Genomic DNA, 24,934 nt, shown 5'->3' with positions numbered 1-24,934 from the left:
TGTGAGAACCTGAGGTCTGGAAAAACTGAGGAAGACTTCAGAGGGAGGCTCTGCAACAGAGGGTTCCTTGAGAAGGTGTTACGATTTTAATTGATTTCCTTCTATCACCAGGAAAGTCCTACAGGGCATAACTTTACTCTCTTCACAATGTAGTTCCTTTTTCAAATTGTCTTAATTCTTTAAAAAAGTAGGGAAGAGGAATAAAGGGAATATGCAGTCAGACACAGCAATTTTGGAAAAAGGGAAAAGATAACTGTTGAGGAGGAAGCCTGGACTATCCACACTACCAAACGGCGAACAGTAAGGGGTGGGGACACCCTGAACAGAGCAGGGAGCCTTGGGGACCAGCACAAAATGTGTGCTGCCCGCAACAGAGAAAATGTATCTATATACAAAATATATATATATATATATATATATATATATATATACACATATATATACACATATATATATATATATATATACTTTGTGTGTGTGTTGGAATATATATGCACAGTTTTGCTTTCCATAAACATTTATGTGTTTTAAGTGGTATCATATTATAGCAAACTCTGCAAATTCCCAACTTTCACTCAATGACATGTATTGGAGACCTTTCTACATCAGTATATACAGATCTCTTTCAATCTTTTTAACTCCTACATAGTATTCCAGCATACAGATACACTGTCATTTAAACATCCTCCATTTTATGAGCATTCAAGTCATTACCAGTGTTTTCCCATAAATGCTGCTAGGACCATGGTTCCCAAACTGTGCTGGGTACTATAAACACACAGGCGTGTCATGACTATTTTTAAATTTTGAGGGAAGCAGAGTAACATCTGTCAGACACCACACAAACTACTACTACAATAGTACTATTAAATTGAACCATGAATGTTTGAGAATCTCTGTGCTGGGAGCATCCTCACATGTGCCTATGTGTGCAAAATATCTCCGAGGGAAGGTCCTAAGAAGTGGCTTGTTTTTGTTGTATTTTAATTAAATTGAAACCCATATTAAAAAGAAGTACTTTCAACCTATCCTTACATGTTTTTTTCCTTGAAAACATATTTTACAAACTTATTCTCAACAAGTCCTCAGCTAGAAGACTTCCATAATTCAGTTTGGCAGTCATATTTACTGCCACTGTGAGTTGGGGTATCTCAAATAACTTTTATTCCTCAAACCTTTATATTTTAAAAAACCTATGACAGTTATATGATTGCAGATAATACAATTTAAACATACTCTTACTTTAGATATGTGTTGACAGAAAGAAATGCAGAATATGTTGTTTCTTGATTTTTGTGTTTTAAAAGTTCAAATGAATGAAATGGTTTACCAATAAATCATAATTTTCTTATGTAATATTTATACCAGTAGAGTTTAGTAATGAACATAATTTCAGCAGACTTCTGAAATTGCGGGATTTCAAAGTTAAAGTTGGTGCTTCATTTCATATGCTGAGAGATAGACAGTCTAGACATTCCATAGAAACTGACAACATGCTGGGAGGTTACTGTGAAGAGTTCAAAAGAAAAGGTTCCAACTCCAAGCCAGACTTTATATTTTTAATGATATATACCCAAATATTTAAGAAGCAATAAAATTCAATGATTTACCAAATCACTATAGAATATCATTAGCTAGTAAATCTGAGGACAAAGGTCTCCCTAAACCATGTCACAGAATGTTCCTACAGTGGTTTCCATGGCTTGTTAATTATACACATTGCTCAAGAGTCATGGGCATTAAAGAGGCAAGTCTATCCTGCTATGTTTTATTATCTCTATCATTACTGCTGCTGTTTCCTCAAGTATTTTCAGTAAATGCTTGTCAAAGACTAGTTTAGTTGGAATTTAATCATTATTTTAAAATCACTGGTTATCGTCAACCTTAATGTTTCCATCACTAAACACAAAGTAAAAATACTTATTACCTGTATTACCTGAGACTCTGTATAAAAAGTTAGTATTATGATTTGCTGAATATTATGCTTGATAAAACACTTGTAAAAATATTTTATCATAGTATTCTTCTGACAAAGCAATCCAGAAGGAAATTCTTATCTACTCATATGACGTTTATCTTTTTTATCCGAGTTATGAGTGAAATCAAAGAGAATGGGAAGAAAGCTCTAAAAGAATGAACATTGTCACTGTGCTGGATTGAGTACCTTTCTAGTTTTAAAAGTAGCAGTGACTTTCTGATTTTAAAATCATCTAAATCTCAAGTAAGCAATGAGAGTTACTTGTACCTACACTAAGACAGGATTCCAAGATGATGACTGTGGCAGTTTCTAGATATATAGAGATGAGTCATAAACTGAGACCTAGGTGCCCTCAAGATGCAGATAGTCTTTAACGTGGCTACTCAAACATTATGAGTTTACATGAGCTGCCTATGAACTCTGAACTTGTAAGTTATAAAGAAAGTGTCATTGTGTTGTGTCCAAGATATTAGCATAATGGGCCTCTCATGTGGACTTTACTCTGAGTTTCAACCAGTTTGCAACAGGCTTGAGATCCTTGTTAACATATGACCTAGTATCCATGCTCCATATCAAATACAGACAGACCACTGCAGTTGTAAGTAACACCAGTACCTAGCTTAGGAATATCTTTATACTGTACAATATACAATGGCAGGGGGGTGTGCAAGAGGCTTAACATAACATTTAAAGAGTTGTCAATTTCTGTAATGTAGGGGAAAAGGTAGTTTTAATGCATTTTTTAACATATTACTATTGCTTTTTTTTAATAAACTCACAAAGAATATTTTCTCACTGTAAATTGATTTTATTTGAAAATTGAGCATCTCGGGTTTTGAAGGCAAGTGCTAAGAAGGCATAATGGCCTTCTGAGCCAGGATCTGAAACTCAATTATTAGAGCAGTGGTTATATTTATCTCTAAGATGACTTGTGGCAGAAAACAGGTTGACATTCATTCATCTGGATTTATTTATTCTACTTGCATCATATAAAACTGGATCAATTTCTCCAAGTGCCTTAACTTCCCTCCTTGGAAGCCATAGAGCAATAACTTTTAATTGGAGAGTGATAAAGCCATACCACATATCCATATTGTTGAAAGGCTTAACTAATAAGTATGGTTTTTTGGTGTTTTTGCGGTACGCGAGCCTCTCACTGTTGTGGCCTCTCCCGTTGCGGAGCACAGGCTCTGGACGCGCAGGCTCAGCGGCCATGGCTCACGCGCCCAGCCGCTCCGTGGCATGTGGGATCTTCCCGGACCGGGGCACGAACCCGCGTCCCCTGCATCGGCAGGAGGACTGTCAACCACTGCGCCACCAGGGAAGCCCGATAAGTATGTTTTAAAGACAGTTTATGTAATGAAGAACTCTTTCACTGAAATAATAAAAATTGTAGTGATTTGCCTGTAAAGCCATTAAGTATATGTAATGATATAACTGATAGACACAAAAATTCTAGAATATTGGCTTTATTTGATAATATAAGAAATTTTTATAATACTGAACTTTAAAATCATTGAAAAAAATATAGTATTCAAAAGAATTACATGGTATTAAATATGATAAAATTCTGATCCACTGCAGTCAGAAGCTACACTCAAAATATGCCAAAGGCCGCCAAGTTCGGGGCTGGGAGAAACAGGACGCCAGAGCTTTAAGGAACAGCTATGTTTCCTATTGTTCAGTATCTGTCCTAACTGACCATGGAGGGAGACTTCATCCTAACCTCTGGCCTTCTACAAAACAACCAGGGAAGAAGAAAAAGAAGATAAAAGGTGACAGAATTCAGAAGGCCAACTAGAAATTAACCCTTTAGTATGTCAATTCTTACTCTTAATGGAGAAGAAAAGCATTCAGCTGCCTCTGTCAAAACCTACTGGTCTCTTCTCTGTGCCTTTGGAACTCTTTGTATTTCTCCTCTATAACCCTTACCACATTATCATAGGAATTGTGAACATGTCTGCTCGCCTTATCAAATTCTGAGTTCTTTGTAGACTAGGTCTCATCCATCTCTGTATGCCTAATGCCTGCTACCATTAAGTTCTGTGAATAAATATATAAAACAAAATAATATGAATATATAAAAACAAATTAATAGAATATACACGTCGGATCTGAAAAACAGTAATAAACTCCATTTCCAGAACTTTACTTCTATAAGACCTATACATTAAAAATATGTGTAAAAAAATCTAAGTTTAAATTTTAGTGTTAAAAATGTGTTATTCCCTTCCTTCCTCCCTCCCTCCTTCTCTGTCCCTATTTACTATTCAGTGAAAAAGCCATTAGGCAGGTCCAAGAGATCAGGAAGGCAGCCCAGCAAGATCGGCTACTTATAGGTAAATTCAACAAATAATATATTGAGATAATGGAAGCCAGTTTTCCTACTGTCAGAGAAGGAAGGTACAAATATGGAAAGAGAGAAAGCTATAATGAATTCTGTGGTGCAAAAAAATAGGAATTGGAAGTACTGGTGTGTACTCATGGATATAAATAAATAAATAAATATGTGTGTATAAATATGTATACATATACACATATATATGTAGAGAGAGAGAAAAATAGAGAAATGGTGGTATTTATGTGTATAAATTTCCTTTTTCCACTAGAGGACCCTAGAAGCAGTAATACCCCAGTATTAAGAATATCCTGCACCCAGATCTTAGTTTAGATGCCACTCTCCTAAAAGAAGTACAGCAAAATGGCTGATCTGAGGGCTGGTACAAGGAGAGAACAGGATGAGCTTGACTGTGCCAGAAAGTAAGGAAGTACTGAAAGAATGATGGGTATGTGTCAAGAGGCCCCAGAAGCCAGCCTGAAGGGGCTCCTACTGGTCAAATCTGGGACAATTTGAGCATCAAAATAAATAATGACAGTACTGAATTATAGCTCATTGAATAAAATAGGAATTCATGAATCCTAATGATATAGATAGCTAAATAATGGGGAGAAAAGAAAGCTCTTCCTTACAGTTTAATACTAAGTAATGTAGAAGGAATGAAGGAATTTGAAAATCAACATTTCTCAACCAATTTAGTAATAATTGATCAGGCAAGAGATAGTAATTGATGCTAAATCTAACTGATGAGTATGAACTGAGGAACAGGATTTTACAGTCTCAAAAATGTCCTTCTGCAAAATAATTACTAATTCCAAAATGTCAAAAAATTCATACTTCTATAGTAAAGAAACCTCAGAGACACCATCTTATTCAAGTGATCAAAGTGAACATCACCAATAATGAAAAAAATTGATACCATGTACCACATGACTGGACGCAAGGAAAACAGCAAACCAACACTTTGAAATTTTGTCCAAAAAAATGCATGACCTGGACATAATTATGAGGAAACATTAGATAAACCCAAGTTGAGGAACAGTCTCCATAATAACTGGCCTATAATCTTCAAAAATGACATAGCTGAGAAAGTCAAGGAAAGAATGAGGAACTATTCCAGAATAACTGAGACAACCAGATACCACAGTTGATCCTGTATTGCATCCCATTCATGAAGGACATTATTGAGACAACTGGCCAACCTTGGAAAAAGTCTCTGGGACAAGGGTATACAGAAGTTTTTTGTACTATTCTTGCAACTTTTCTCTCAGCTTGAAATTATTTCAAAATTATCAATAAAAGTGAAAAAAAATGTTGTAAAAGTGCAATTCATTGACTCCAGTGATTGAATATCCCAATAGTCAAGCTCATATAAGAAATAATCTGACACATTTGCACAACCAAGTTTAAACAGTGAACACACAGTAAGTGGTGACTCATCAAATGCCTCAACTGTGAATTACTACTGTGTACTGTCATTATTAGCTCTAACATTCATCTAACACCTACATTATTTTATATAATATAGCAAAAGTAATGGTTCCCTGAAGGAGCTGTTCTAAAAAATAAAAACTTACATATACATAGGCACATATCCAAATATAATGTTTATAAGGGGATGGAGAGCCATGGGTCAGATCTCACAAAGACCAAACTCAGGCTACTACTCTCCCTTTTATTTCAGGTTGAAGGAGGTGTAAACCCAGGTGTTCACACATTACCAAATTACTGCTCTGTAGTTTGAAAGGAATGACGATGACATCCTATTTGTGGTCATGGCCAATTGAGTATGACACTACACCTGGGCAACCCCAGGCCATCGACATTTCAGCAAGGTTGTGTAATTAAAGTGGTGACACTTGTTGCTTAGAAATAGTGGTGACTTCCAGGATACAGCAGAAACCCTCTGTCCACCTGACCTTTGGTTTCAAATGGGGTCAGAGGAACCCAATAAAAGCAGAACCTGGAGAAACATGGGCAGGCTGCTACTCCTCCCTTTGAATCAGAGCTCCCTGAACATTCCGCTCCACAGCCAGGACACAACATTTCAGTGCTGAATCTCAAAACACCTCTTTAAATCTCTCATGTTTATCTATGTCAAAACCTCCCCTTCCCCCTTCCAACACTGAGTTTCAAATAAACACTTGTTTATTATTATATAGACCACAGGTTGCCATGTATAGAATTGGCACAGATATAAACAATATCTTGGAAAGAGCCCATTCAAACTGCTGAAGAATCTCTGAAAATTACACGAATTGATAGAAAGTCAGGAATTGCAGAGATCTTCTATGCAAATCCTATTATGAATGAGGTACTTCAGAGAAAATTTTATTGGTAAACTAGTAGTAGTAGTAATTATAATAATAATAATACTCTATCAAGTCAGAAATTACAACATTTTAAACCTAGGAAACTCAAAATAGTCACTCTAGGATATATGAGAATCCAGCTGTTGCTCAAAATGCGTTACCTAGATTAAAATGATATCAAGAATTAAAATATATTTGAGATGAAATTGAAACTTTAACCTAATAATTATAAATGTCAGGTATTAGGGCATGGATTAATGAGTAGAACATCAATGTCAATTTTATTACTTTTTTAAATGACAAAAGCTCTGTTTCCCACACCCTCCAATCCATGCCCAGGCTTGTAGGCATTCATGTATCCCAAGATATGGTGAAATAAGTGATTTAAACATTCACTGTATCTAAAAACACCCCCAAAATGAGAATACCATATTAGCTAGGAAACATCAAATTAAAGGTAGAATCTGTAGTCCAGAAAACAAAGTACTCTGATTCTTTAAAAAAAACAAATTGATAAGAAAATAAGGAATTATAAAGCACTAAAATTTATCTTATACCTTTTTTTTTAAACTTCTCATACTTGTGTGTGTATGTATGTGTGTGTTGTATGTGTGTATATGTGAAATGTTAAATCTGTTCATGTATAAATAAAAAGGATTCATATTCTAAACTAAACAATTGTACAGGCCAGTGGTAAACATCTCTGAAAAAAACATCTATGAACATCTCTGAAAAAAAAGTTCATCTCAAGCAACTTTGACATCAGTGAACATGAACAATAATAAAAGTTTGAACTTTTTATTATTTACACTTTGTTTTGCATGTTGCAGTAACAGGATAAATAAATGCTGCTATATTTGTAGTAAATATAGTCTGAATAGAATATATCTCTGTAACATAAAATGATGGACCTACTTTCCGAAATTCAAGAGGCCTAGATTCAACAGAGAGCCCCACAGAACCGTGTGACCTTGAGCATGTTCCTTAACCACTTCAAGCTAACTTGCTCTGCTATAAAATGTGACTAATAAAACTATCTACTTAAAGGAATGTACAGCTAAATTTAAGTTCCAAATCTAGACCTAAAATAAACAGGATCTTGGGGAAAAGAACCTAACACTGATAGGTTAGAGGGACTTCAGGGACTAAGAAAGTGAGATAAAAGCAATAATTGAAGCTAGTAACTAGACAGAATTTAGATCAGGAAGGTAACAGTGGAAATGGAGATGAAAGCCAACTTTGAAGACATTTTAAGAGAAGAGATGATAAGAGAAAGAATTTATTTAAGATCATCTTAAAATGGGAATCAGATTTATGTCAATTCTTAAAACTGTAAAACTTTCCTATTGCTTTTAGAATTAAAATTAATTTTTTTTTTTTTTTACTCCTTTTCAGACCAACCTTCCAGCTAAGAGAAACTAGAAAAACGAGACAAGTTTTGTTTTTAAATCTATTTGAAAGGATCTGAGAGCTACAAAGACATCGAGGATTTGAGGGAAGACCCAAAAGGAAAAGGAAACCCAGAGAGATAATCTAGCCTAATCTTTGTTAACTTCCAGCAAAAAAAGAGTAAATTTTCTCTGGAGAATGATGACACCCCATAGAGCTCCAAATATACTGAAATTGTATTTATATGTATGGTAGTCGGTCAGAAGAATACCAGAAATACAAAAGGGCAAAAATTGATTTAAAGGGCTTCCCTTGGGCTTCCCTTGGGCTTCCCTGGTGGCGCAGTGGTTGAGAATCCGCCTGCTGTTGCAGGGGACACGAGTTCGTGCCCCGGTCCAGGAAGATCCCACATGCCGCGGAGCGGCTGGGCCCATGAGCCATGGCCGCTGAGCCTGCGCGTCTGGAGCCTGTGCTCCGCAACGGGAGAGGCCACAACAGTGAGAGGCCCCCGTACCGCAAAAAAAAAATTGATTAAAAAACAGAAGACAGACTTCCAGATAACCAAATGTTGGTGTTATCTGACAGGCGCTTCAAGCCATAAATTAAAGAAGCTCTACAAATCCCAAGCAAAAGAGATACAAAGAAACCACCCCTAGACACATAATCAAACTGCAAAAATTAAAAACAAAGAAAAACCTTGCAAGCAAACAGAGTATAAGACATACTACCTTCATAAAAAGCAAAAATTATGCTAAGAGCTGACCTCCCTACAACAACAAAGCAAGGAGACAACAGAATGACATGCTTTAAAGTGCTAAAAAAAAAAAAAAAACCAAAACCAAAAACTGCCAACCTAAAATTCTATTACACAATGAAAATGTCCTTTAGCAATAAAAGCAAAATAAGTATCTTCAGAAACCAAAAATGGATGGATTTTTTGCCAGCACATCATACTCAAGAAAATATTAAAGGAAGTTCATCAGGCAGAAGGAAAATGATCCCAGACTATACCCCTAAGAGATTCAAGAAAAAATAGAGAGCAAAAAGAATACACAATAAGTAAGAACGTGGAGGATATTTAACCTGTAGAAATAAAATATACAACAATAATAACCCATATATCACAAGTGAGGTAAATGCAGTTAAAAGTGTTTTGTTTTGTATTGTCCAAAAAGTGGAACTGGCAAAAGTACTAATTTATATTAGGCTTCAGTAAATCAAGGATGTATGTTGTAATTACAGTAGAAGAATAGTAGAAGATTTGTACCAAAGTCAATAGAGGGGAAAATTAATAAATGCTTGCTAAATTGAAAAGAAGGGGAAAAAGGACATTAAAAAAGAAACAAAAATGGTCATACAAATGTAAAAATATTATGGTAGATTTAAACACAAACAGCAGTAAGTTGTAGTCAAGTGTATAAAGAGTGAATAAAAGTGAGGGGCTTCCCTGGTGGCGCAGTGGTTGAGAATCCGCCTGCCGATGCAGGGGACACGGGTTCGTGCCCCGGTCCGGGAAGATCCCACATGCCGCAGAGCGGCTGGGCCCGTGAGCCATGGCCGCTGAGCCTGCGCGTCCGGAGCCTGTGCTCCGCGGCGGGAGAGGCCACAACAGTGAGGCCCGCGTACCACAAAAAAAAAAAAAAAAAAAAAAAAAAGTGAAAAAAAATAAAAGCAAAAATAAGTACTCTCAAAGACACAACTGTCAGACTAGATAAATATCATCTCCTGATCTTTCAGCTTCACATCCTGCCATTCTCCTTTTTCTCGCTAGTTTTCACCATACTAGTTTCCATTCAGTTCTCAACTCCATTAAGTGATTTTTTTTTTTTTTTTTGCGGTACGCGGTCCTCTCACTGTTGTGGCCTCTCCCGTTGAGGAGCACAGGCTCCAAACGCGCAGGCTCAGCGGCCATGGCTCACGGGCCCAGCCGCTCCGCGGCATGTGGGACCTTCCCGGAGCGGGGCACGAACACGTGTCCCCTGCATCGGCAGGCGCACTCGCAACCACTGAGCCACCAGGGAAGCCCCATTAAGTGATTTTTGATGTCAGGTCCTTTGTTCCCTCTGCCTAAAATCCTTTTCCCTCTAGTCTTCCCATAGCTCTTAAGATAGATCTGAAAAACTCTTCTTCAACTACTTTATCAAAAGAAAGTCAGCCATATGGTTTTCCATTCCTCAGCCCTTTTTTTCCTTCATAGCACTTTTCACATTTTATATTTATTTTGCTTACTAAATTGACTCCCCCGTTAAAATTAAGCTTCATTCATTTGTAAATTATGTTCGTATGTGTTTAGTATGTGCATGTGCCCTGGAGTGTTTCAAGGGCTAAGGATATAGCAATGGATAAATCCCCTGCCCTGGTGGAGCTTACTTTCTGGTGCAGGAGATTATCACCATTTTAAAGTGAGAAGCCTGAGCAGCTTCTAGAAATGAAGTAACTTGCATTCAGACACACAGCTAATACATGTCACGATCATGATTTAAACTCACCCTGTAAAATTTTAAACAAGCACCCAGCTTTTAGCATGGGAAGTTGTTGACAGAAGGACCGAGCAAGAAGGACAATTTTTGTCTACCAAATTGAAAGACAAAGTGTTTTACTTATTTATTTGAATAATCAAATGTGTCAGGGATTTAGTATAGTCCATTCAGCACTGCCCATTTTCTTCAGGTGTTGCTCCAATCATATGCCTTTGATTTTTCTTTATCATACCTGTTAGTCCCAAAATAATTGGGTATGATCATGATCACTAAAACCTGTGACACTCAAAGTTCCCAAGAGGATTACAGAAAAACAACATTGTAGGCACTAGTTAGGACTTCTCTAAATCTCTAACTAGTCTCTATCTTTTGTGAGATGAGCAGAACTCCCTGAGAATTTCTCGGACATTTTATGCCTCTTAGCATAAAGTATATGCAAGTTCAAGAGAAGGAAAAGTACCTAATCCTTTCCCCTGAGCTCTCTCAGATTTCCCTTAAGCCATCTGATCTGAAACATCCCTGGATTAGACATGTTTCTCAGTTTAGTTATTTTGACATCAATGTCAAGTCAATGAAAAAAATCCCATCACATAGAAGAAAAGAGATCAAAGGTAGCCAGGTAAATTTCTGCTAGGCCAGTTCTATTTATGATCCCTTTATTTTCACCACTCTAAGTACCATCCCTCTGTCATGTCCAACAAAGCAATGGTTTGTAAATCTGGCTGATCTAGGCATGTTAAAAACCTAGGAAGAGTTAGAATATAAATTATTGGCTCCATCCCCTAGAGAATTGATTCACAATGTCTGAGATCGAGTCCAGGGATTTTAAAAAGCTCCTTAAGCCATTGTGAAGTTTAGCCACTTTGGAAAAATGTTGTTCTAGGGAAATCCATTTTGTCATTGACCCATTTCAGGGTATCTACAGACAGATGATGGATTAAGGGAAATAAGCACTTCTCATGTTAATATTGAAAAATACATTGGTCCACTGGAAGCCCATGGTTTCTAATCATTTGCTATTCAGTTACTCAGTTTCTGCATTAAAAAGAAAGAAACATACTGACTTCATATTCTTGTTAACATTACATAGAGCTGCAATAGGAAGGCAAGAGTCCCTTTTCAATCAGAGACTGTTCTGTATCAGATGTTTTCCAATGCAAACTCCACGAACTTAAATTTTTCACCAAACAATTCTGCAAAGTATGGGTCTCAAACTAAAAATGAGAAAAAAAATTGCCTAGAAAAGTATTTTTCTTGATTGAGGAAAATATTCATGTAGCTTAGTTTATAAAAGAGAGGCTTCTAATGTTTGGTATGTAAATTATTTTTAATCCCAAGGTTTTTTTTTTTTTTTGGCCATGCCACGCAGCTTGTGGTATCTTAGTTCCCCTACTAGAGACTGAACCCAGGCCCTGGGTAGTGAAAGAGCAGAGTCCTGACCAGTGGACCACCAGGGAATTCCTGAATATTTTAGACATACTAGAAGAACTGTATATACTAAGTAAACCAGAGTCAACATTTCTAAAAGCAAATAAAATATTTTGTGAAACAAATGTACCTAAACATGGGGGCATAACCACACATGAAAAAAAAAAACCAAATGAACAAGAATTTTACTGTATATCCCTAGTGAGGTATAACCTAAGGACAAAAGAAACTACAACTATTGTTAAACCACTTAACAGTAATCAAATTCTTGGTAGTAGTATTATTTTGAGAATGTAGTGAGATTAAAGTGGAATAAAAGCAAAGGAATAAGTGTGTGTCACGGATAACCAGGATTTTTGGCATAGGTGAAAAGAGGTACTAAGTAGTATCACTGAGGTTAAGTAAACACCCTACCATTAAGAATTTTAAGCTTTGAATTGGAACTATCAGTGTCAATTACTGATGCATCTTTTTAAAAAAGTCCTATTCCATTCACTGAAAAGGCCTAGAAACAATGAAAAATTCAGTGGTTTACACAGAGGACTCTTCATACCATTTCCCACTAAAAGAAACCTGGGATCCTAGAAAAACAACAAGTCTGGTAAGGCAGGAATTTCTTGTAAAACCAGAAAGTAAAGAAACTATTAAAGATTACTAGGGTTATGTCAAAAGAACTTAGTTCTTCATAGATAGGACAGCTTAAGCATGAATAGGAATAATAACTGCAAAGGATTGAAATATATCAAACATGCTTAAATGTGTAAGGTTATAATGGTATTCAAAATAAAACAAACCTCACTGGTCACCTTTAGAAGTTGCTAAGGTATCAACTTATCTTGAAAATTTGTAAATCAAAAGAAACAAGCATTTATCTTGCCTTTCCTTTAAGAACTGAACCTCAGGATAACCAAATCATTGATTCCGAGCCCCCTGCAGTGGAAGCAGGGAGTCTTAAACACTGGACCGCCAGGGAAGTCCAGAAAGTTTCTTATCAGCCAGTCCTGTTCAATGCAGTTATTTAAATTTAATTAAATAAAATTTAAAATCATGTTCCTCAATCACACCAGCCACACTTCACGCACTCTATAACCACATGAGGCTAGTGGCTACCACACTGGACAGTGTAGATATAGAATATATCCATCATCACAGAGTTTTTGGTTTTTTTGGTTTTTTTTTTCCGGTACGCGGGCCTCTCACTGTTGTGGCCTCTCCCGTTGCAAAGCGCAGGCTTCGGACGCGCAGGCTCCGCCGCATGTGGGATCCTCCCGGACCGGGGTACGAACCCGCATCCCCTGCATCGGCAGGCGGACTCCCAACCACTGCGCCACCAGGGAAGCCCCCATCACAGAGTTTTATTAGATGTTATTGATTAAGACAATGACCATCAATGACTGCTACCAGCACAAAAAGAGAGACAACCAGACCATAGTAGCTACGGATGAAAGTATAAAACACCACCTAAAACACCATCTAAAGTAGTCTTGAGGAAACAGAGAAAAGTGAGAGCGCATACAAAGAACATGTTAAGCACCGAAAGGGAGATGCATTCAGCAAGATCCAGAGTGTGGGAAACTGTACAAAAATAAATTGCAGTGGGGGGGGGGGCGGAGAGGGAAGGCGGGGACAGGGAGAATAAGGAGGAGAGGGAGGAGAGGGAGGGAAGGAGAAGGGGGTGTGGTGCGAGGGGGCAGAGAGGACCTATAGAGACATATCAACCAACCACAACATACGGACTGTTATTGATTGGACCTTGACTGCAAAAACTTGTGAAAACTTTAATCAGGGAAATGTAAACTCTGAATAGATATCTGATTATCTTGAAGAAGTATTATTGGTTTTATTTCATATGTAATGATATTGAGAGTATTTTTTTAAAGGGTGCTTATCTTTTAGAGACACATGTCAAAACATTTATAAATAAAATATAATTTCTAGGACTCACTTCAAAATAATACAGGAGTAGGGGGAGAGGAAAAGGGACAGAAAAAGATGAGAATATAGAGAAAATGGGACGAAAGTTCATCATTACTGAAAGTACATGAGAGATACCTGGGTGTACATTACAGTATTCTACTTTTGTATAAGCTTGAAATTTGTCATAATAAAGTTTTATTTAAAACTAGAGCATCATTGAAATGAATCAACTTCAGCATCTCTCTTCACCCACCCATGTTTTAGAATGCTGCACTTTTAAAGATATTTAGCACAGCTCACAAGCAAAGCTCCCTTGTGTGTATACGTACATGTACATATAAAAAATAAATTTATTCCAGAGCCTGTGCTCCGCAACGGGAGAGGCCACAGCAGTGAGAGGCCCGCATACCACAAAAATAAATAAATAAATAAATAAATAAATTTATAAGATGTGACACTTAGAAGACTGTTTCACCTGGCATTGATTCAAGTTCTTAAACAAGGTTTTACTGGATGCCTACTATAAAGCAGATGTTGTACTTCTAAAAATGAACTTTTTAAAAAGGCCTGAATTTTATACTATTGGAATTAAAAATTTATCAACTATACCATACTGCCTCTCAACACATACTGATTCGTATTGGTTAACAATAATAGCTACCATTCATTGAGTTCTTATCAAAAGCTTGGTGGTGATGTTTACATTTACATTATTTCATTCAATCCTCTCAAAATTCTATGCAAGAGTCTTCATTTTACCAGGAAGGAATTCACACAGTGAGAAGTTCCAAGGAACTTGACAAAAGGTCACCTGTGTAAGAGTGGGAGAGCCAGGATTTGAACCCTGATCTGACCTCAAATCTCATGCTGTTTTTAGACAAAACAATTAACATCCACCTAAACTAGCCTCCAAGATAGGTATTCTTATATTTCTAACTTACATACACAGAATTTGACATATACTTCAGCTATGGTTTGTTGAGACTATTCTGATTGTCATATATTTTAATATTAACTTTGTGATTCGTTTACCATGCTATACTGGTTCATATTAAGCTTTAATTTAAGCATCCCAGTTTTCCATATAATGTGTAATTAAATCTGGTCTCTGAATCACATTGCTCTCACTCAGATGATTATTTGAAAATAAGTGTATATTTAATATTCTAAATTTTTTTATTGTGGTAAAATACACATAAAATTTACTATTTTTAGTTGTATTTAGATGTATAATTCAGTGGCATTTCGTATACTCACAATGTTGCACAAGCATCACCACTATCACAGAATGTTCTGCTAAATTTAAACCTTAAATGTGTAATTCCAACCTCAAATGATGGTATACTCAACACTCCAAGTTCTATTAGCTAACTATTGAGGGTTACATCATCGAATGTTTAAAGAAACATTCTTTTGTGTCACTGTTATAGCTGAAGAATCCGTTTACATCACTGAGGAAACTGTATTAAATAGAACCTTGCAACACTGTACCAAAGACCTCTTTCCAGGTCAACATGAATAATTAATGAAACATTCTTTAAGTGTCAAATGCCTTGTACAAACAAAAACATTCTAAGTCGGCCCCTTCCTTCTGTTCAGAAACCATCATCCTTCTACAAATTAGTCATTCTCTGTCTACATACATATATTTATACTAATAACTCCACTTTTTGGCTTGTAATGATTTATTTTTCCATGATTAATTCTTAGTGAACCTATCTTTGCTGGCTACTTAAAGTGTACAACTACTTTTTTCTAAATGTTTATAATCTATTTTAGAACTGTGGGCATTTAAAATTTAAGGCTCTTTAAAGTATCAAAGCTTTTTTTTTAAACTAAAAAATTTTCTACTTTGTTAATACTAATTTGGATTTAGAGTTGCTTTTTTTTTTTTTTTTTTTTTTTTTTGCGGTACGCGGGCTTCTCACTGTTGCAGCCTCTCCCGTTTTTGCAGAGCACAGGCTCCGGACACACAGGCTCAGCGGCCATGGCTCACGAGCCCAGCCACTCCGCGGCATGTGGGATCCTCCCGGACCGGGGCACGAACCCATGTCCCCTGCATCGGCAGGCGGACTCGCAACCACTGCGCCACCAGGGAAGCCCAGAGTTGCATTTCTTGATCGATATTTGGTAGTAAACCAAATAACTTAAAATTTTAAAAAATATTTTAGAAATACACTTTAGAAAAGGTGTACCTTAATAAAAAAAAAAAACTAGATGTAAAAGCATTGTCTAAACTCTTTAGGGTTTATTTCAAGACTCCTTATATCCTATCCTATGGTATTAACAGCTAGAATAGGTGGTGGAGAACCTGAACTTAGCAAAATTTAGAACCTGGAAAATTTTATGAGTTTTCTAGTTGAAAATGTGTTTTATAAATAAAAGCTAGTACAGTGTCCATGCCATTTTCTCTTTTCTTTTTGTTGTTCACTAAATATGAAACAATGTGGATTTGCTTGTCAAATTCTTAGGCTACAAAATAAGGGTAACACATAAATTCTTAAGAGATAGTTAAAACATTACTATTTTACAGAGAAGTACGCAAAAAGTACAGGAAGGATGAAAATCTAAATTGATTCACAGACTTTTCTTTCAGTAAGCTTTATTAATCCATCATGGATCTACTCATGTTTGTATATGATTTCATACAGCGAAGGGTTAAAAAAATAAAGGTTCTCCCAGAAAACAACCTTTGGTGCTTATGTCACACGACTATAGGACTGTATAACCCAGCTTTCAAAAGTTGTTTTTCAACTACTAATTAGTAGCTTCATCAAAAGTGGAAGTACATACATTAAAACTCAAAGCCAAACACTGTTCTCCTAGTGCCTCAAGTAGTTTATTGGTAGTTATTATCCACATTTCCATGAATATAAACATTCTAAATGACTGTCACTAGTGCAGGTACATTTAACATGTGAAGGCTCCACAGGAAGCGACTTCATTTTGTGTGAACATGAACCAAGTTTCCAAAAACTCCATTTAAAAAAAAAAAAAAACAAACCCAAAACCAAACCCTGCTAGCAAAGTGCATTTCTTTTGGTTATCTTCAAAACAAACAGGTGTTGGCTTTAACACACAGAAATCATGTTGATTTGCTATATATGATCAGGAAGCAAGTCTTTACCTGTAGATAAGAATTAGGTAAAGGTTTTTCCTCTTTTTAATTTAGAGGGATTTTTTGGATTCCAAAGTAAACAGTACCAGTGAATTTTCACAAAATATAGCTTTGCTACTTTCCCCTTCATTTTCTATAATCGTAATTCTTATCTGCAGTACTGTATCATTTCTTCCTACCTTATAATCAGGACTAGACTGCCTGCATAACACTGTTCAGTTTGTAAACAAAAAATTAAAGCTCAGAGCACATAAGGACCTCTCTTACATTTTCAATGCACAGTGCATTAGGTGTTGGTTATAAAGCTTCTGCTTCTCTCAAAACACTACAAAAATATATGAAAAACCTGTGTTCAGCCAGTAAATATAATAAAACAAATATTTTACAACTGGAATACTTTAGAGACCATGTATTGTAATTACACCCTCTTGACTGAATTCATCAACTGCTTTCTTCATAAATCCATACATTTGTCAAAGCATATGCATTTAAGATTAGTCTACATGCCCAAATTTACTATGTAAAAGAGTTAAGTAAATTATTTCAGGTTCTTTAACTGAAAGTGACTCTGACAACAAACTATTTCTAAAACAGCCCTAAATCCCCAAAAAAGGTGTTTTAAACCTGACCATGTAAAAAGATGCATAGCTATTTCTAGAAAGTAAAAGACTATACACCAAAACATGCTTTGTCAGAAAAACTAATCCATGCACTTGAATATGCCCCAAATACCTCTTCTTAAATTTTAAGTTAGACCAACTTAAACACCGTCTAGAATTAAGATACAGCATTACAGTATTTGATTCCAGAAAATGTCAAAATTCATTCGGCCAAACTTAAAAAACCAAGCACTGCCTCCTTGTCCCTTACTGGTTGGACCAACGTGACCAGTATGACTGTATATATTAATCTACCTTAACATTTCCATTCATTAGCATAACATACAAAGCCTTGCATGCAATTTCTTTGCAAAGGCTTCCCCCCAAAAGATGTAAGCACAAAATACTAGGCAGACACTCTTCAAAGTTTTATTTCACTAATTTCAGGTCAAATTTCCACAGCTGTTTTCTGGTCAATTTTCTATCTTTGCTTGGCTTCCCAAAATGGTAGTACCAAAAGATTTGTGGGGTAGGCAGAAGAGGCCATTTTAAGAAGCACTGCATTTACTCATCTTCCACAAGGCAACAGAGTTGGACATCTGATTGTTCAACAAAACAAAGCTTTAACAGCATCCAGGAGGGCAGGCAGGCAAACCAGGATGTAGACACTCTTCCATTTGTCAAAATCAGACCACAGAAAACCTACTCCACACAGATCTAAAAGGTTATCACCATTCATCTTTTCTTTTTCTGCTGCCGCAACATTTTTCTTCTTTTAATTATCATATCATGTAGTTTCTCAAGTCCTTCCTTCAGTCCATCGCCTATGATTGCACAGGTGGGCTGCAAATGCCAGGGAGTTGATGAGCTCAGTTCACCCATTGCTAACAATTTCTCAATTTCTGAGAGAGACAATGAGTTCCTCAGGTCTTGTTTGTTAGCAACTATTAGCACAGGGACTCCCTGGTTTTCTGATATCCTAGTTATTTTATGAAGTTCAGTTTTGGCTTCTTCCATTCTTTCAACATCAACAGAGTCCACAACAAACACAATGCCATCTGTGCATCTGGTATATGACTTCCACAATGGCCTTAATTTCTCCTGACCACCTACATCCCAGAAGTGAAAAGTGACTGTTTTAGAATTTCCCAAGGTTACCTTAATTTTTTCCGTGTTAAATCCTTTGGTAGGTACGGTATTTACAAATTCATTGAACTGCAGCCTGTATAACACAGTTGTCTTTCCAGCAGAGTCCAAACCCAGAATGACAATGTGGAAGGACTGAAATGAAGGCAGGCTGGACAGGATAGAAGTCTGGTCTGACAGTCCATTCCCCATTTCCAGCTGCAAAGAAGTGTTCTAAATTGAAAGGCTTTCTTCTTACTGCTTGAGAACTTCTCTTCCTAGGAGATCCAGCTACCAGACTGCTGAAGGGGAGAATGAGTAAGTTATTCTTGTGAAATAATGTACTACACAACTGTTTTTCTCTCTTCCTGCTAAACTAAGCAACACGAGGAACTTGATAAATAAAACTTGCTTCAGTAAACAAACCATGTGAGATAAGAAACATACACGATCCAAGGTAAACGACAGAATAATCATTGCCGTTGAAATTCTTTAACATTCACTGAAATTGTAGTAATATGTTCTTTTCTCTACCCCCCTGGGTCCCCAGACCTCTAAGACCTCATACCGGAGACAACCTAGTCACCAGCAACTGGTCCAAGTCGCAGTAACCACAGAAGTGCCTTTTTTGGCAGAAAATTTGTAACACATAATCTGATCTTCAGGATCTAATTCTACACGCTTAACAGCAAAGCCAAGGTCACTATTAGCCTAGCCTCCGCGAGCCAACCGCCCCACCCCAAAATACAATGTTCTCACCTCCTGAATTGGAGTCTGGATCCAAATGAGAAAGCATTGGCAGGCTTTTCTACGCGGGGGCAGAGAAGCACCCCACGGCCGATCAGCTTAGCTCTCCACGCAGCTCTGGCGGCTGCCTCACTAGCAACCGTGGCTCCAGACTACGAACACGCCCACTCCACACGGCCCACCCCTCAGCCCAAATCCCATTGGTCACCTGCGTCAGCGCGTCCATGCCCTACGCGCCCCCGCGCCCTAATTGGTAAGAGTAACTGCCGTTCCCAGCACGGCGGAGCCGGGCTCTCCCTCAGTCCACAGCACCACCTGTTGCCTTCAAGTTAGAAAAGAGGGCGCCTGCGGAGGGAGCCGAGCGACCCCTGCAGGGCAAGGGGAGCCTCGGCCGGTCGGTCAGGTCCCTGCCAGCCGCTCGCTCCTCCCGCCCAGGCGCACCTGCAGCGCGGCCCACGGACGCCGCGCAGAGGTTCTCACATCCGGGGCCCGTGGTCACCGCCGGCGCGTTAACCCTTTGTCCGCTGGCCGGAGAGTGCTGCCTGCGGCTGCGCCGGCCCACAGAAGTGAATGATCCGACCTGCGGCAGCCGCCGGGGCAGGCCCGCTGTCCCCACAACACGATCCCCTCACCTCGGCGCTCCGCACCCGGCCGGCTCTTCTCCCTCGGCAGGGCGTGGCCACACCAGCTGCCCGCCCCGCTGCGGCTCACCTGACTAACGTCCTTCCCTGGTCCGGACCCAAACGTGGCTCACTGCCGCTCGGGAGCGCGTTGATACCAGCGGGAGGGCGCCAGCGAGGCCTGGGCGGTGGCAGGGGACGAGTCACCTCTTCCAAGGGTCTGGCCGGGCGCCGGGCCCGGGGCTGCCCTAACGGTGCTCGAACGACCGCTACCAGCGCCTGACACGGCCCCGCCCCCTTCTCGCCCTAGCAGGCCAGTGGGGGGCGTGCGGGAGCCGGGTCTCCTAGCAACGCCAAAACAAGGTCACGTTCGAACAGGCCTAGCGCTGACTGGCTGCGGGCCAGTCGGAAGGGGCTTCCGGTCTCATCCCAGAGAGCCTCTGCTGTCTCAGACACTTTCTGCAGCCGGCCGCGAGCTTCGGGCGGGCGACACGCGGGTTCCACCCTGCACCGCCTATCCTCAGGGCACCGTATGGCGTCCTCAGGGCGGTGGCCGATGACGTCGGGTCAGGGATTTAAGAGGACACCGGACAGGCGGGCCCCTTATATAACGGGGTGACGTGGACGTGCCTCAGTAGCTGCCCAGAGAGTCCTGGGCCAGCTTAGTGTCTGTAACACACACTCCTTTTACCCAGCAAATAAATACTCTCTGCCACGTGATGCTACCAACATCTCCGTGAGGTGGCGACAGGTAGAAATATGCCGGATTTTACAGATGAGGAAATCCACTGGCTGTTTCTAATAACCCAAGGAAAATTAGTGGTGGTCCTGGAACTTAAGTCTACTAGTTACTAAATGCATAATGCTTTCCATTGGATAATTCTGACTTTTATTACAGCTGTGTGCTTGACCCATAGATGTGCAAATATTTACTGAACACTTAATAGGCAGTAGACACAATTCTATGTGCCGGGGATACAATGGCGCTCGTGGAATATTGGAGTCTCATGAGAGAAAAAGAAAGTAACCACATTTCCACATGAATAAATTTAATTACAAAATAGGATCATTGATAATTTAAGAGTACTTATGACAACAAATGAGGAGTACTGACAAAGTTCTGGGAAATAGTTAATGAACAAACATCTTTTGGGTGGAGACTGTAAGATATTGGATGAATTTTTATGGTGCACTTTTCAAAAATTTTTCACTTTTTAGATATGGACAAATTTCCTCAAGAAATTTCCTGATTTTTCTCAAGGCCATTATTGCTATATTTATCTCCTTTATGACTAGCATATCAACAGTACTTGTCACACTAGACTTTAAAAAATAACTGACATAAAACCTAAAGACTAAAAAAGACTAAGGACTAAAAAGCGCAATGCATGTTTTAAAAATAGCAACAGTAATTTTGGAAATAAAGCTAGAATTCTCAAACGGCATATTCTATCAAGTTACTTGTCTAGTATAAGCTAAGGCTTGCCTTGTTAGTTATAATTGTGGAATCTCGTTAACCATTTACAATAATTAGCAAGCGAGTGATAAAGGGCTAGTCTCCTTTTCTTAAAAATTTAAAGATATTCTTTATTAAGCTGGAGAAAAACTTGCGAATTCTCATTAAAAAAAGAAATAAGAGCAAGATTCAATGACAGCTTTCTTTTTATAGTAGATTTGAAATCAAGCAGGCCATATTAGTTGCATATTCCCATATTAGTTGCAGGGATGCATTACTGCACACACTTCCCTGAACAAAAAGGATGAGATAGGAGAATATTGAGAGCTTACAGCCTTGCAGAATAACCTATACCAAATTGTACTTTAATGTTTTATACTAGGCTTATAACTAGAACCGGCTTGGTTAACTACAGCCTGTGGGTCAAATTCAAGAGATAAGAATGGTTTTTACATGTTTAAAGGGCTGCAACAGAAAAGACAAGATAAGACTGCAATCTGGGGCCTTGAAAAACCTAAAATATTTGCTCTCAGGCTCTTTATGGGAGAATGGTACTCCTGTTCTATGAGCAGTTAACAACCATATGAAAACGGCAGCAAATGATAGAAAAAGTGATGAAATCATGGAATACACTGTCTACTTTGTCTCACAATCTTTCTAAAGAAGGCACATTCAAATATTTTATTTAGATGCTACGCCAGGAAAATTCTCCCTTTAGGCTATAGCTCATAAACTGCTGAGGTGCTCTGGGGTACCTCAGGGAAATCATAGGGCATGGGATATTTTAACTTTTTGAGGGGAACACAGTGCCATCTGTTGGACTCTGTTAACAATTACAACTATTAAGTTGGATCTATCTACTTAATAAACAGAACTTTGGGGTATTACTTTTGGTTGAGGCACCATGAAAAAATTACGGAGACACTAGGAGCTCTGCCTTTAGTTATGATTTTCCAAACTTGGCTAAAAATGAGAATCACCTAGTAGTGCTTGTAAAATACAAATTCCTGGTCCCTATTACAGACCTGCCAAATCAGAATCATCAGGAGAAGGGCTAGTGATCTGCATTTTCAACAAGTATCCTGGGTAATTAATGATTAGACATTTTGAAGAAATACTAATCTTAAATAAATTTTATTATTAGAAAGGAAAATTGGGCTTCCCTGGTGGCGCAGTGGCTGCGAGTCTGCCTGCCGATGCAGGAGACGCGGGTTCGTGCCCCGGTCCGGAAAGATCCCACATGCCGCGGAGTGTCTGGGCCCGTGAGCCACGGCCGCTGAGCCTGCGCGTCCGGAGCCTGTGCTCCGCAACGGGAGAGGCCACAACAGTGACAGGCCCGCGTACCGCAAAAAACAAAACAAAAAGGAAAAGTAAGTTTTCTCCTTTCAAATAACAAAACTGAGTAATTTACCTTGTTTCTCCTTTATGAATACCAGGACCCAGATCAAATCTGATACCTGACGCCTTCTTTTTCTTTTCCATAATCTGATTTTCTACCATATACCTAAGCTAAGCATCCGCATACTGCAACTAATGTCCTTTCTGACCTTTGCCACTCCTTATTTTTATATATTGCTGCTTCTTCTAGAATTTCTCACTTTGTTTCAGTACATATTTATTAGAATTTCCCAAGTTTGAAAGTCCGGGTAAACAGAAGGCTTCCTGGTGGAAGGAATTAGTTTAGTGGAGGTGCTAGACACACAAGCACATAATTGCTATGATATCCAACAGGACTTATGAGTAGTAAAATAGAAGTTATTGTCAAGTTCTATGCTTGCACAAACCTTATCTGACAGAGTAGCTTAACAGAAAATCATAATTTTAAACTGAATATTCAAAGAACTCATTATTAGACAAGGGGTAGGGGAACAGAACTGCAGGTAGAAGTAACAGTATGCAGAGCATGGAGACATTAAGTTTATGATATGTTCAAACCCATCCAAAAAGAGATTATAATTTCTCATGGGAAAAAAAATAATGTGCTGGGAGACTTTAATGGATAGGTCTTCCAGACAGAAAATCAATGAGGAAACAGCATTTAAACAACACTATAGACCCGATGACTCTAACAGACATATGTACAACACATTTCAACAGCAGCAGAATACACATTCTTCTCAGACCCACATGGAACATTATCCAGGGTAGATCATATGCTAAGCCATGAAACAAGTCTTGACAAAGTCAAGAAGATTGAATTTGTATCAAGTATCTTTTCTGACCACAATGGTATGAAACTAGAAAGCAGTAACAGGAGAAAAATTGGAAAATTCACAAATACATGGAAATTAAACAACGCAGTCCTGAACAACCAATGGATCGAAGAAGAAATCAACAGGGAAATCAAAAAAAAAAATCTTGAAACAAATGAAAATGGAAACACAACAAAACTTATGAGATGCAGCAAAAGCAGTTCTAAGAGGTAATTTATAGCTATAAATGCCTACATTAAGAAAAAAGATTACATTACATTTCAAAGAACTGGAAAAAGAAGGATAAACCAAGCCCAAAGTTAGCAGACAGAAGAAAATGATAAAGATTAGAGCTGAAGTAAGTGAAATAGAGAATAGAAAATTAATAGAGAGATCAACAAAACTTAGGGTTGGTTTTTTTAAAAACAGAAATTGGCAAAACTTTAGCTAGACTAACCAAGAAAAAAGACGATTCAAATAAATAAAATTATAAGTGAAAGAAGGGACCCTGCAATGTATTCCACAGAAATACAAAGGATCGCAAGAAAATACTATGAATAATTATATGCCAACAAACTGTACAACCTAAAAGAAATGGATAGATTCCTAGAAACATACAACCTACCAAGACTGAACCTTGAAGAAACAGAAAATCAGAATAGACCAATAATGTGTAAGAAGACTGAATCAAAGAACTCCCAACAAAGAAAAGCCCAGGACCAGATGGTTTCACTGGTGAATTCTACCAAACATTTAAAGAAGAATTAACACCAATCCTTCCCAAACTCTTCCAAAACTTGAAGAGGGAAGGCACACTCCCAAACTCATTTCATGAAGCCATCATTACCCTGATACCAAAGCCACAAAAGGACACTATAAGAAAAGAAAACTACAGGCCAATATCCCTCATGAATATAGATGCAAAGATTCTCAATAAAATACTAGGAAACCAAATTCAATGGCATATTTTAAAAATCATATAACATGATCAACTGGGAGTTATTCCTGGGATGCAAGAATGGTTCAACATAAGCAAATCAATAAATGTGATATACCATATTAATACAATGAAGAATTATGCACAAACACACACACACACACACACACACACACACACACACACATACACAATGGAATATTATTCAGCCTTAAAAAATAAGGAAATTCTGCCATTTGCAACAGCATGGAAAAACCAGGAGGTTATTATGCTAAGTGAAATAAGATAGAGAAAGAAA

General features: G+C 38.2%; 1 protein-coding gene across 2 annotated transcripts; it reads right to left on the bottom strand.

The window, feature by feature from the left end:
* Positions 1 to 16,427: 16,427 nt before the first annotated feature.
* ARL4A (ADP ribosylation factor like GTPase 4A) lies at positions 16,428 to 20,094 on the bottom strand. 2 transcript variants are annotated; one of them, XR_010842250.1, is made up of 2 exons: positions 19,444 to 20,094; positions 16,428 to 18,986 (listed from the first exon to the last, which is right to left on the bottom strand). XR_010842250.1 is itself a non-coding variant. In XM_059074006.2 (2 exons), exon 2 carries the CDS (start codon positions 18,895 to 18,897, stop codon positions 18,295 to 18,297), a length of 603 nt encoding a protein of 200 aa, XP_058929989.1. In that variant the 5' UTR covers positions 18,898 to 18,983; positions 19,444 to 20,093; the 3' UTR covers positions 18,204 to 18,294. The 2 variants fall into 2 exon arrangements, 1 of the variants encoding a protein (XP_058929989.1); XM_059074006.2 differs by having other exon boundaries at positions 18,204 to 18,983; positions 19,444 to 20,093.
* Positions 20,095 to 24,934: the final 4,840 nt, after the last annotated feature.

The sequence above is a fragment of the Kogia breviceps genome, chromosome 9, assembly GCF_026419965.1.
Source record: "Kogia breviceps isolate mKogBre1 chromosome 9, mKogBre1 haplotype 1, whole genome shotgun sequence".
In the NCBI taxonomy this organism is placed as follows: Eukaryota; Metazoa; Chordata; class Mammalia; order Artiodactyla; family Physeteridae; genus Kogia; species Kogia breviceps.
The sequence above is the reverse complement of the archived record's forward strand: the minus strand, read 5'-3'. Positions and strand labels throughout refer to the sequence as shown.